At 41.2% G+C, this 13,800-nt stretch overlaps 1 protein-coding gene and 1 long non-coding RNA gene across 5 annotated transcripts; one reads left to right on the forward strand and one right to left on the reverse strand.

The window, feature by feature from the left end:
• Nucleotides 1-965: 965 nt before the first annotated feature.
• LOC111245492 (uncharacterized) lies at nucleotides 966-8,383 on the reverse strand. 3 transcript variants are annotated; one of them, XM_022793914.2, is made up of 8 exons: nucleotides 7,976-8,383; nucleotides 6,819-6,928; nucleotides 6,020-6,302; nucleotides 5,012-5,213; nucleotides 4,302-4,485; nucleotides 2,693-3,395; nucleotides 2,207-2,293; nucleotides 966-1,693 (listed from the first exon to the last, which is right to left on the reverse strand). In XM_022793914.2, exons 1-8 carry the CDS (start codon nucleotides 8,039-8,041, stop codon nucleotides 1,664-1,666), a joined length of 1,665 nt encoding a protein of 554 aa, XP_022649649.1. In that variant the 5' UTR covers nucleotides 8,042-8,383; the 3' UTR covers nucleotides 966-1,663. The 3 variants fall into 3 exon arrangements, with proteins under 3 accessions (XP_022649649.1, XP_086836476.1, XP_086836477.1); XM_086980350.1 differs by lacking the exon at nucleotides 966-1,693 and adding an exon at nucleotides 1,755-1,974; XM_086980351.1 differs by lacking the exon at nucleotides 966-1,693 and adding an exon at nucleotides 1,756-1,974 and having other exon boundaries at nucleotides 7,777-8,383.
• A 136-nt stretch (nucleotides 8,384-8,519) lies between these two features.
• Nucleotides 8,520-13,009, forward strand: LOC111245493 (uncharacterized). 2 transcript variants are annotated; one of them, XR_015321304.1, is made up of 3 exons: nucleotides 8,520-8,773; nucleotides 8,857-9,223; nucleotides 12,878-13,009. It is a non-coding gene; the product is annotated as an uncharacterized LOC111245493 (long non-coding RNA). The 2 variants fall into 2 exon arrangements; XR_002671362.2 differs by having other exon boundaries at nucleotides 8,520-8,713.
• The last annotated feature ends 791 nt before the right edge of the window (nucleotides 13,010-13,800 follow it).

The following is a 13,800-nucleotide window of genomic DNA, read 5'->3' on the forward strand; positions in this document are numbered from 1 at the left end:
GATTTCACTTACAATGGTTATTTACTTAATAAGGTTAGAAGTTACAGAACTTTTACTTACACTTCAGTAGACTTGAGTTAGTGCCTAATCTCTCAACGGGCTAATGCTGTTTAACGCAAGCGTTAATGGACGCAATCTTAAGTCACGCTATTTCTTGACATTTCTATATTTAACTGCTGGTTCATGTTTCTAAGATGGAAGTAGACGAGAAAGAGTAACGAACCTCGTGACGGCGTCTACGACGCGCAACCCTTCTTTGATGGCCGATGATTTTCACACATCATGGGTGCATGACTTTGCTTTTTTATACAGCACTTGTGTATGTTTGTGCAACAAGACGAACCACATATCTAGTAATGTGCTTCTTTAGTAGTCTTCTAGTAATGCAAGAGATTCTTTGTCTTTCTAAGCTAATTTTTACGCGCTTCGACCCGACGCACTTGAGAAGCTGTTCCCTGTCACTGCCCGAGTTTTCAGCGGTTCAACGATTATCGCAGTAATGACTAAATGTTCCGTAGCTATCAGAATATCAGTATCTCGCGTAGTTGGTGTGACGCAATATTTGAGGTACAGTATACTGTTATAATTACAACGGACTGACCTGTATTGCATATTACATAAAACGACTGATGGTCTCACTGGCGCCCAGTGAAGGCGTATTCGTCGTACGAAAGTATTCGATGACACTGGTTGACCTGTGGTTGGGGTTGCCTAGTTGTCTCTATTTAAAGACGCTATTATTGGGAAAGCAGATGATATGCCATAATGAAACGTCCCGTGCATGGTGTCCTCACAGGCTTCTAAAAATTTTTGGCAGTGTCAACATGAGACGGAATCCATTTACGGCCGGATTCGAACCTACGTCATTATCTGTTTCGAAGTTCGGGTCTCGAACACGTTACCCACTGCACCATCACAAACCCGTTGTCAGTCATCACTTCAGAAGAAAAATTCGTTATACCGGATAGTTTGTTACGAATTTGTTGTGTTCAATGGCTTATTTATTATTAATTTCTCTTAGTTTTTAATTAAGGTGGGTTGTCTCGAATTAGTTGTGATAGGAATTTTGCAATTAATAGTCGCCGTCTCTGACGTCAAAGTGTGAAACTTGAAGTATTACCGAGACAGCTTGTGTAGGGAAATCCTAACTTATCTTTTTTATACGATAAGTTAGGAACTGATTTTTCAATTTGTCATATTTTTAACATATTTTAAACTGTAAACGCCAAGCGCTTCGGTCTATAGTTGATTCTGTGTGAGTTAAATATGCTTGCGATATTGTACACATTCTAAATTATGCTTTGTGCATTTGTTATTACTATTGCTGTTATTATCATGTACTTCATACACACATAAAGGACAAGCGACGTCTTGGATAGAATGCTATTGATAGTCTGCTAGCCCATGACGAGCTTATATAGCTCACTATTGTAATTATTATAACCAATGTCTTGTGCCATCTGTTGCCATCCGTCGATGATTACGCGCGCCCACATACCGCCAATTTATTCCGAAGGTTTTTTGTCACCTCAAATTAGCTAGTACCATTTCCGTATTTGCTAGCATTTGATGACGTGGCTCAACCGTAACGCTTTCTAAGGCGCAGTCCGTTACCAACTCTGCATTAATCAAATACGATACCGTCCTCGAAAGTCAACCAGTGTTACATCCTCGGCTGCCCAAACTCCAGAACCTTTTGACAAAACAGAATCGTGCGTCATTGTCTAGCGGAGACGGGTGAAATATTCCTATACATTCTTTCTGGAAGATCAATGTTCTAATAGGTGGCACATTAGAAGGCCATTCTAATCGTCAACTGGTCACAACGTTACGAGTTTACCGTGTCAGCGAAACGGACCGTTATATGATAAAAACAGGAACTGCACTGCTTTTATCATATAACGGTAGGATCATATAACGGGTTATCGGCGTCCAATAGACAGATGGGCCATGCCTGCATTCATCAATTTTTACCTGAAATATTGCTTTTGTAGTTCAAGACTAAAATTGTAGGAATACTTGTGGGCACGATGTTCTTTAATGTAATCCTAGGATCCTAGTTCTAGAATCCTAAGTGAGGCTTTTGATCTATAATACAAAATCGTGTTGTAGATAGATATATTACGGCTCCGTCGATAATGTTAAACCCTGAAATCCTAGCTCTTGAGAAATAAGCAATAATTATTGAAACTAAGCTATTCCGTACCTCAAGCTCATCCTCTTTCTCATCAATATCTTCAAGTAAAAAACTCTGCCTTTGAAGCACTTCTGGCGGCGGTACGAAGTTTACGAACTGTAAAAAAATAATTAAAATTATAATTTCAACAGCCTAAGCACCTATAAGAAAAATCGCATACGAGCGGTTTACCTTATGTGACGATCACCCTCAGCAGTAATCTCCAGTTTATATAAAAATAATTTTATCATTAATTTTGCAGTAAGGCGCAACATGCTGCCAACGTCCAGCTGGACAGTTTTATAGAACCTTATCTCCGTAGGAGATAGTGAACCTGTACCGAATTCAATAAAATTCAAAGGGAATGAATTAAGTGCTGTAAGTATGTGACGAATAAACCAAATCTCTGACTGAAATATAGCTAATTTAACTAACATATGTACTACATAACAAAAATTACAAAATTAAAAACAACATTGTATGACAAGGAATAGTGTATCTACAACATGTGCTTACCAATAAACAAGTGCGCCTTTGTCTGTGCCCAGAAACTACGAGTTTTCTATCATCAACATAAATTCGATAACACGTATCGAAGCCAGGAAGATGTCTGGTTCTTCGTTCGACGTGCTCTGGCCAGATTAAATCATAGATGAAATTGCCTGTGGGACGGTTCCACAACTTAACATAGCCATCCGCTGATGAGCTGACGACCGAATGTGAATTGAATTTAACATCCCGGATGCTCTCTAAGTGCCCTTTAAAGTCGTGCACTACTTTACCGTCCCGGGGATTCCACAGGCAAAAACGGCGATCAGAAACTAATAGTATAAGGTTTCCGTGTACAGAGAAGGTTGGAACACCAGGTCGCGCTGGGTCTTCAAGTCTAATCCATGAAGGGAGCTGAAGTTCGTGAGACTGCTGGAGTGTTTCGGAGTCCCAAAGGCAACATTTCAGGTCTGTACTTATCGTCAATATATAGCCGTTAAAAACTATCAGCCCCGCCACAGGCCCTCGGTGAGCATTGATTGTCCTTGCGGGACGCTGGGGCTGATTGGGATAACTGATCGTAACTGTGCCTTGCGAATCACCAGTGGCAATAATTTGGTCATTAGCTGCCAGAAGCTTCACCATTGTACCGCGATTCTCTGTATAGACGTACTGCCTTGTTACGACATCCCATACGTATATTGTTCCATCCGTTGATGACACCACAAGTCTGCAAGGTGTACAGTAAAACAAGCAGGATTTATATTGCAGATAAGTCGTTAGTGTGTATGTGTGCTCGAAAGTCTGCCGGTTTCCGTTAAACCTCGAAGCGTAGGCTATGGAAGTCAACATGGGCATTCCTATAGCTCTATTTAGACCCGAAATACGTGCATAGAACCGAGTAATTTTTGAGTTATGCAATGTGCCCAAACCGTGTGCCACCTTATTAAATATATAAGAAGATACCACTGGCTGGTAGCTAATATGGTAAAACCATTTGTTAAACAAGGCTTCGCGATTACGCAAACCAACCGGGCGAATGGTAATGGATAGCACCTCGATTACACTATTAGGGCACTGTGAATCTTACCGCATATTTAGAACAGATAAAAGAAATTAGTTTGAACGGGTTTCCTCTATTTTCAGCTATAACGATCGATGAAAACCTGGAAGAGGAGGTCTACGAAACATTGTTAGAATATACCTAATGGCGATCCCGCCAGCGGGAAAATTTTTTTCATCAGTAATACTGCTGTTCGACTGTGATTTTCAGATTGGCCATACTCTTCTTAGAGATGATATTAAAAAGCATATTGCTCTTCTTACGCAGAATGTCTCAGATATTCCTCTCATTCTGAACCATCGTACCGAAATACTTTGTTTCTTCAGCGTTCCGATGGGTGGTAAAATTGATTCTTCACGACTCTTTGGCATAGTCAATATGTGTAAGACGACTGGTTCTGAAATCAGGCTCTAGGAATCTACAGTCTGAAATATCTCGTGTTAACAGACCGACTGAGCGGTTTACTAAAGAAGAAGAGCCTTGTGAATGACATACGTAAAAACAGGTACTCCTCTACAAACATTGGTACAGATCTCTACCAAGTTACACAAGCTACTACAAGTTAGCTCTTACCGGTTACGTAGCAATTCCAATCCTTGGCTCGTCGCGAAATCTTCAGTTAGCGTATCAATCAATTGTCCGTCGTTGCTGTTCAATATGAAAACGTTCCCGTTGCTACCGGCTGTGACGGCCACGTTTCCCTCAATTTTCAGAGTCAAAAGTGGGCAGGGACTTCGAAACGTGTTTACGAGATCGCCTGTGAATCCAAAAGGAAAACTAGAAATATCGATCCATGATTCTGATTGGGGTGCCAGTTCGTTAGACCAATTCATCACACGTGACCCTTGTTACGCTAGGCGCGTAAGACTGAAACACGTTGGTTGGCATTTATGAAGCCGTGAATTTTATGGCATTTATGAAAACATACCAAATGAGGCTTAATGATATGCAAGATACTTTTCGGTATTGTTTAACAGGTTTCGTAATCGTCCCGAAGTGAAAGGACTCAGAAGATGCATTGGTGCAGATACCTTGACAATCTCGACTACATAATACATACTAGACCATTGTTACAAGGGCTAAAAAGCTACAAAAAAGTTTATTAGTTGTCATAGTACGTTTAGCTTTCTGTTCGAACAAGCAGCTCCGGTTGCGAGCAAAACAAGGTACGCCATTTTACCGCCTATACAGTTATAGGCACGTAAGGACAAGCTGGTTTGTTCTTGTGTTAACTGAATTGATTACTGGCTTTTCGTACTATGAACAAAGACGAAAATGCTCACCATTGTCGAAATCAAAAAATTGAACTGTATGATCCTCGCCAACTGTTATAAGGCGATTACCAGCACGTTCCATAAAAATTACGCCTGCGTTGTCGTGACATGGCACCTCCCACATAGAAGCTGGCCTGCTTTTTGCCCAGGTTCGGACGGGAATCATATGGTGTACGAGGTAAGCTTCTTTCCACGCTAGCGGACGATTCGACTACGAGAGGCATTCAAGGAAGCGGCAAATATATCACTAATTAGGCACTAATTAACTAATTAGGGCAGTAAATGCGGATTGTGTTCTCACAAAGGCCTGCTTATGTGCTGCACCTAACCGAACGGGCTAATGAATTGTATATAGAAGGGGGCAGCTAGAATGGGCTGAAATAAGAATGAGGTCTATATATATATATATATATATATATATATATATATAAGCGAATTAACAAAAAAACTCCGCGTAAAATCTTGAAGGAACTAAATCAATGATATTCACCAATAGGTTATAGCGTAAACTAAGTTCATTCAATGAATGAGTTGAATATTTTGTCTGAGAGATCCATGAAATCCAGGTGGCGTTTCTTGTGGAAACTATTAAAGTGAAAGCCGTTTGAGCATTTGTCAAGTAATTGCAATTTTTGGCTTGTATTTCAGTGCCATCTTATTATACAGACCAAGCCCTAACCTTGCAAAGAAGCATCTGTAACTAGCCCTTGACAGGCGCTCACAGGACCATTCATTGGGAAACGTGACGCTGATCAAACACATTAACCATTGTCCTGGCTCTGTGTGTGTTGAACTCGCACTTTTCCCTTGATTTTTCCCATCCTGCATATATAAGAATTCAGCATTGGAAGCCTACTTGATTGATACATACTTATCCACACGTATCATTATCTAGATGCCTTCCCCAGATCGCTGCGAGGACCGATTCTACCGTCTAGTAGATTTATCCGTGATAATACTCAATAGAATATCTTGTACTACTGTGAAGCATCGAGAAGCTTGACGTTCGTCACTTACAGCAATATCCGGAGGCAGCTGTTGAATGCCGATTTCATGGCATTTCTCCTGCCAAACCGAGTTGCTCGATGCTATAAATTGCCATTCACGCGAAACACTTCCCACCCGTAAGAGCTGATCAGGAGTTAGGCTGTTGAGTACTGCGAGTGAGGCAGGTTCTGGCAGAGTTGTGACTATATCCTTGCGTAACTCGGGCATAATCCCTTGCACTATGCGTTCTAGATGATCTTCAGATAGCGTCATTATTAAGTTGGTCAGCGCAATCCTATGCTGGTCAGGGGTCCTGTCGTGTGCGGGAACAAGATCGTTTTCTAAGCGTACAGCCGTTAGTTTCATATTATGGAACAATGTACCTAGCGATTGCATGCAGGAACGTTGCTTAGTAAATAAACAATATTGGGAAAGGTAGGCTTACAATAGCAAAAATTTCATCTCTAGACCCACACTTTTCCCATCTTTACCTAAGACTGCCATTGCCTCATCTTGTACTTAGTAGTCTTAAAATATTAGAAACTTCTTTTGCACTGAATTTAGACTAGTTAGGCCTAGAGCGATCAGCTGGCAAGTTTCGATGCGGACGATAATGCGAACAGATTCTCTTGTTGTCTTCGTGGGAACTCGTTTCAACGTGTGCTTAACTTGTTATCGTCTGAGTTCCTTTGTAACAGGCGCATAATTCAGTTCTTATGAATTACGTAATGTTGTCTACTTACAATGAACGTGCAAAACAAAAACACAGCTTTACTACAGTAAATAAGTTCGAAGTCCGGTTTGCACCGTAATCTGTACGTAAACTCACAATGCTTCTAGCTGCGCTAACCATCGGGCTACATCGTTCCGAATAGGGCCATTACGCAGTGAGCGAATAAGACTCACAATTCCACCGGCTCCACGGCTTTGTGTTTTTCTCTGAAGGGCAATACAGAACAAAAGGCATACGGACGTTAAGAAATACGCTGACTGCAGGGGCAGCAGTTAGCATCGGGAACTTACCCTAAAAACCTTTAAAACACTGACTTTGCGCATTTCACCAATCAAAGCTTCCGAAGAGCGGAGTTCTAAGAACACCTCTTTTTTATTAACCTCGTAGCTCTTGCCTCTTTTACCTCACAAAGAGTGAAAATAATAGCTTGACTTAATAACATCCTTCGATTGTTAAAAACAGCTGATGAAAACAGCCTATATTGGCGATCTCGTGCTCCGTGTAAACTAAACTTCCTACACAATATTGTAATGAATAGAATTATAGTATATTTCTATTAAATTATAGTATATTTCGATGTACGTATTTTGCTTCTCTGACCGCCGCTTAGTATAACACGTTTGATGTACTACCGCCAACCGAAGCTTAATAAATTTCCGTTTTTAGAGCTTGCGATCGCATTGTATATATTCATATTGTAGGACTTCATCATATTTCAATAATTTCCTATGTATTTTAAGAAGGCATTTATCGTGCTAAATACCCGTCAAAATAAATTTATTGATCAGTGTCGGTCTTTTTAGAAAGAAATTGCACCCAAATCGTTCATCTCTGGCGAACGTGGACCAACCGGCTGCTGAGTAGTTTCCACGGATCAATACAAACTTAACATGGCACTCGATCCATTTAATTCTTATCTCTAAGACGTGAATGCTATCATTTTACTGTGGCCATTCTCTTTTTACAGTTCGACAGAGATTCTCAATTGAATTACAAATTTCGGACAATACCAACGAATTTTTTCTCGAGCTATTGACTTAAAAGATGCCCTCACCTTTTATCGAAGCTAATTGTTACCTCTGTCTCCTACGATAGGCGTTGGAACGGCCATTTTAGCCTTTTATTTAATAACTTTCTTAGCAGAGTTCACAACAATTAAAAACGTGCCTCCAACGTTCCGTGCGCAAAGTTTCGTTCGTTTAGAACAGTTAAACTATCTGCAACATTTACTTTTGCTACAAATTATTCCGAACCTCATTATTGTATTTACGACGTTTGTCACCACATCGACGACTTGCTATCTTCGGTCTCGAAGACATGTCTCTTTAGACGCTAGCGACCCGTGCATGTATAGGCGAAATGAAATCACTTCCGGGAACCCCTTTTTTTTTTATCCCAGCTGCCAATTTCAAACTGAAAGGGTCTTCGTTTTCACGGGTCAATTGCCAACACCTGTCTGCAGCACATCGAGAGCCTGTTTTAAGTTACTTGTCCAGCTTCCTGCCCGGTCCGCCAGCTTCGTTCCGCTAGAAGCTGTGGCGTGCAGACTGAAAGTGATACGCTACACACTCGTCTTCACTCTGTTCCCTCATGTGAGTATATAAGCTACTGAGCACGGGAACTCAACTCTGAATGACGGCAGCAAGAGGTTGCCAACGTTGATGGTCAGACATATTGGCATTACTTGCTATTTTTAAATAAGTCGTATGTATATATTGTTCTTTATTTAGTCACGCCAAGCGAATAATATGATGAACGCAGCATGAATAGAGCCGTGATTTTGCATTTTTTTTTGTCGTTCGTCAAAAACCCTGTGTAGTCGATGACGCTGATTGACGACGCTTAAATTAGTGACCCCCTTAGCCTTAGACAAATCTAGAAAATTTGTAGTGTGCGAGAAAGCCCCGCAATCCTTTTCGACTACGCGCAGAACACATCCAAGTTTGTGTCTGCCGGCGTTGGCATTGATTCCTCTGAAAGAACCATCTTTGGTGAAACTCTTTATCTAAATGCTACATACATATGAGATACTAATACCTGTATTTTTAAATGTATGTTTTTGTTTCGCCTTGGATCTCCATAAGTTATTCGTGCCTTACATACAAGAATCTAACTAAACTTGTAAATGCTTTAGGTGGCCAGGTTTGAAACGGGCGTCTCCATCATGCTGCAGTGGTAATACGTTGGCGACACGTGGTCGCTTAGGATCGAAACCGGTCGTAGACACTTCCTGTTTGGTGCCACAAGGTACCAGCCGTGTGAAGCAGTGCTTAACGTCAATTACGGACTAAAAATACAGCTTTATTTCGGTTAGGAACTGGATATAAATACGCTCAGTTTCGTGCATGGAGGAACCAACCGTGAGAAGCAATGCTTAATTAAGATAGTATCGGAGGCAGAACGTTTAAACTAATCTGGTTTAACGATTTGGATGGGGACACTTACGGCTAAGATGTAATGTGCATGCATGGACGAAACTATAACTTGAAGTTAGGATAAGGGTAAGTTAATATCGCACTGTATAAACTACAATGATGAAATGTAAAGAAGCAAAATTTCATGCGTCAAAAAGGAATCGCACAAAATTTGCAAGCGTCGTCGCATTTGCAAGCCCTGTAAACTATTATCTCGAATAGTTCTTAAAAAGCAAGTTAAAAATAGGCTACATATGTGCAAGAGCGGCTTAATTGTAACAGATTATTCTAGTATAGATGTATACTAATTACGCGTTTTTTTGTTAATTACTTTAGACTAGATGCTTTTTGTGTTTAGGTTGTAGTTTTTCTGTGTGCTATAGACTGCGAAGACCTAATGTACAGCTTGAGGATCGCGTCGGTAAATCGAGGGAAATCGATGCCTTGTGTTTCTGACAAATAAAAAAGTTTACTTTAAAGACTTTTTCTGTTGTGTACCACTGAAGATCTGTCTGTAGCTTTGCTTGTGCTACTCGAACCGACCACAAAGAGTGATCGGATTCTGTTGATTTTCGGCACCGTTTCACGTTGGTTAGATACGATTTGGTTTTCCCTGGGAGAGAGAGTTCCTAGCTTTGAGAGTACGTAGCAGTCAATTTAGACAAATCTACAGATTTTTAGCGATTCTGGAGCTTGCTAATTTTGAAAATCCTCTGGACATTACTGCTATTAGAAAATCTGGGGCTAAAGTATCGCGGCAAACACCTGAAGGCGAAGCATCGGTGCCCGAAGACGGGATTTACATATAACTCTCTATTGAGAAAAACCTCATCAGCGACAACTTCTTCCATAATAAAATTAAAAAATACGAAGCAAGCTGGTAGTTTTCCCAGAACTGATAAAACTCTTTACGGTGTATGAGAAAGGTGCTGAATTTCTGAAAGTTTCATTTTCAAACATACCATGATTCGAAAAGGAACTGCGAAAAATCCGTTACCCAAGAAAAAATTGTTGACGAAACGCGGATGATCCAATGTTTGTGTTTGATTCATCGTAATTTTTCAAGCATGGCAGGATTCCGGAGAAGATTTGTAATGTAGCTGCGCTAACCGTTATGAAGCCTATAAAAGGGCTATCTCATAAACGTAGTCTCGAAGTTTGCAGAACTTGGCGCTCGTACACTGTCGGAACTTTCAGCGACAATACTGTTCCCGATAAAGGCATAGTTTTATTTAAAGCCTTTTTGGTATGACGACAATTATATCCTTCGTACGCTTTATGTTTAGACGCTTGTTTTCGTGTCCTACCGATACTCGGTTGATTGCTATAGGAGCTTCTTACACGTTAATTTATGTTTAGAGTTTTACGTTCTGTGCGCTGTTAAGCATTACTCAGGATAGACTACTTTTTCTAGCACGAACATCTGCGCTTCTTCGGACGGAGGTGTTACTTTTTTAGTAGATCTGCCTATTTTCGGGAACGGTTGAATGGATTCTTTAACGAGGTACTTGAGTTTTACTAAAGTGCTCCGAAACTAGGCTTCGGCTAGTTGTGACGCTAAAGAAAAGGGACTTGCTGAGTGAAGGCTGAGGGTGGTAGCCATCGTATGAAACTGTGCTTTGGAACGGAATAGACGCTACGTGACTGTTAGGTAGAAATTTTCGGGCTAATAATTAAGAGCTAATGGGAGACGGAAAAATCAGTCGCAGAGTTAGCAACGTCGGTCGGAAGTAGATTGTCCTCTAGCACTGGAAAATAGCTATTTGTCTGAACCGTGTTGAATACAGAACGAAGCAAAAACATATTTCTGGAAACGTTTATTGGTATCAGTATATGCTGATGCCAAATTCTCGTCAGCAAATTTAGGGCGCCCGTGAGTAGGAACTTTGGCGACTTCGAAATTGATTTCACTCTAAATAGAAATGTTTCGACTTTGCAAAAACAAATTTTATACAGCGTTCATTTACGTTGTTCAAGGTTCTTTGTTAGTTTCAGCCGACGCTTGGTCGCAACTAAGCCATTGTGCTAAACTTTTGGTCATGACATACTGCTAACCGACCATGAACGCTGGTGTTTAACCGTTGCACTCGATAACTCTTTCCCGGCTGTATAATATTATTAATAATAAAATTAATAGCCGGAGACTTAGTACAATATATATCGATCACGTTTTCTATTTGGTGAAATTCTTATAGTCTAACTTTCTGACCGTTATCTACACCGTAGGCAAGATTTTCCTAAGATCGTCGAATTCGATTTGTTAAAAAATGATCGGTATACTTAGAAATTATAAGAGATCTCATTATACATTCACGGTTTTAAAATCTGCTAATTTACTTAGTAAAAAAACGAAGAGAGTTGATTCCAAAATTCGTTAGCTGAAACACTCCATGAAACTGTTACAAGACAGAGGTTTCTGAAACAGGTAGTCTGACGAATTAAGTATGCCAAAAATAGGCAAATTACGCGCGGACCGAATGAAAAAGAAACGTGATAACGTTGGGCGCTCTAGACATCGCTTTAAGGTTTGTTACTTACTGTTTCACTTATTATCATACAACGAGTGTATCTCGATATAGGATGTAGTCATGACCATGTGTGACACGAAAAGATCGTGTAACAAAACAGCTACGAGCTGCGGAGATGCCTCTGTTTGATTTGACCTTAATGAGTAAAATAAGTTCTCAAGTAAAATACGAGTCAAAACGAGTAAAATAAAAAAAAAAAAAGAAACGATTCCACCAGGGAGTAATCAATTTTTCGTGGGGCCCATGTTTGTAGCCGTTTTAGGTCGTACAGAAAATCCAAAACTGGTTTCCGTATGACGTCGCAGAATAATTTTAGTGGCCACTTTGAACTCTATTTCTAGTACTGTACCTATACGTCCGTAAGCCAATACACTTCAAAAAAACATTGAGAAACTGGAAAATTTTTTCGCTAACTTTCATTAAGCAGTGAACCAAGGTTTTTTGTGCTAAGTTCTAGATCAGATTCCCGGAAATGTTTAGTTACATCTGTTTCATTTAGTTTCTTCTTAAATTCAAAAGCTGCCAAAACAGCTTGAAGTACTTGTTTTGTATGCAGCGATAACGAACTGAGATGACTGCTCAAAGAGGTTCCGCAAGGTTTAAGATGGACATGCAGGGTATATACCACAGTCGGGCATCGATGAGAACTTCAGATGGCAAGCAATTCATTTACGAGCCGAGAAGAGTTATGATCATCGAACTGTTGTGAGGCACCTTTAATATATGGAAATTTATCGATAAGCAGGATCGTTGGTAAGTCCTGGTGGGAGCGTTATGAAAAAGCCCGGGTTTTAGTGGCGGCCCATAATGCCCGGCACCAACTAACACACAGCTACGCAACACGTAGATTTCTACAAGTTACGTAGTTTCTACAAGCGTCTCCACATCGATTGAAAAAACAAGGACTACGATTTGTTGATAGTGATGTCTTAAAAGTCGATAAACACTGAGTAACGTCGAGGAAGATGTCAACAACGATCCGTTATGTTCCACCTGCATCGAATGGAAGGTCCAAAGAACAAAGCGAAGGAGTCAGCCAGGGGGATTTTCGATGACTTTCTTTTGAAAGGGTCTCAAAATATGGCTGGATAAATTTCCAAAGACCAGCCATGATTTGGTGTTTAATTCAACCAAAACGCCGCACTTTGTCTGTCTGTGTAACAGGCGGACACTAGTATCTAATATGCCGTATTTTCCACATACATTTACGCAGAGATCAGGAAATGCTAAAGTGCGTGGGGCTGGAACTCCAACTAGCCAGGACAATGCTACGGCAGCAACTTTTCAAAGGCCTGGAAAACTCTTCAGGAACACTACACGTCACACACCGCAGGCAGTTGTTCCGTAAGTAGTGTTGTAGCTCTTTCATTCTCTTAAATAATGAAATCATTAGAAATATGCGCTGAAAATATCTCGTTTCTCAGTTTGGCAGTTACGACACATCTTAGCGTGATAACACACATACACGTACGCACACATGCACGCCCATATGCACACGTGTACACGCACACACACACATGTACACGCGCACACACACACACACACACACACAGTACACGCACACACACACACACACACACACACACACACACACACACACACACACACACACACACACACACACACACACACACACACACACACACACACACACACACACACACACACACACACACACACACACACACACACACACACACACACACACACACACACACACACACACACACACACACACACACACACACACACCACACACACACACACACACACACACACACGTGTACACGCGCACACACACGCACGTGTACACGCGCACACACACGCACGTGTACACGCGCACACACACATGCTCACGCACACATGCTCACGCACACATGCTCACGCACACATGCTCACGCACACATGCTCACGCACACATGCTCACGCACACATGCTCACGCACACATGCTCACGCACACATGCTCACGCACACATGCTCACGCACACATGCTCACGCACACATGCTCACGCACACATGCTCACGCACACATGCTCACGCACACATGCTCACGCACACATGCTCACGCACACATGCTCACGCACACATGCTCACGCACACATGCTCACGCACACATGCTCACGCACACATGCACG

The sequence above is a fragment of the Varroa destructor genome, unplaced genomic scaffold (genome assembly GCF_002443255.2).
Source record: "Varroa destructor unplaced genomic scaffold, Vdes_3.0 BEIS01000002.1, whole genome shotgun sequence".
Lineage (NCBI taxonomy): Eukaryota > Metazoa > Arthropoda > Arachnida > Mesostigmata > Varroidae > Varroa > Varroa destructor.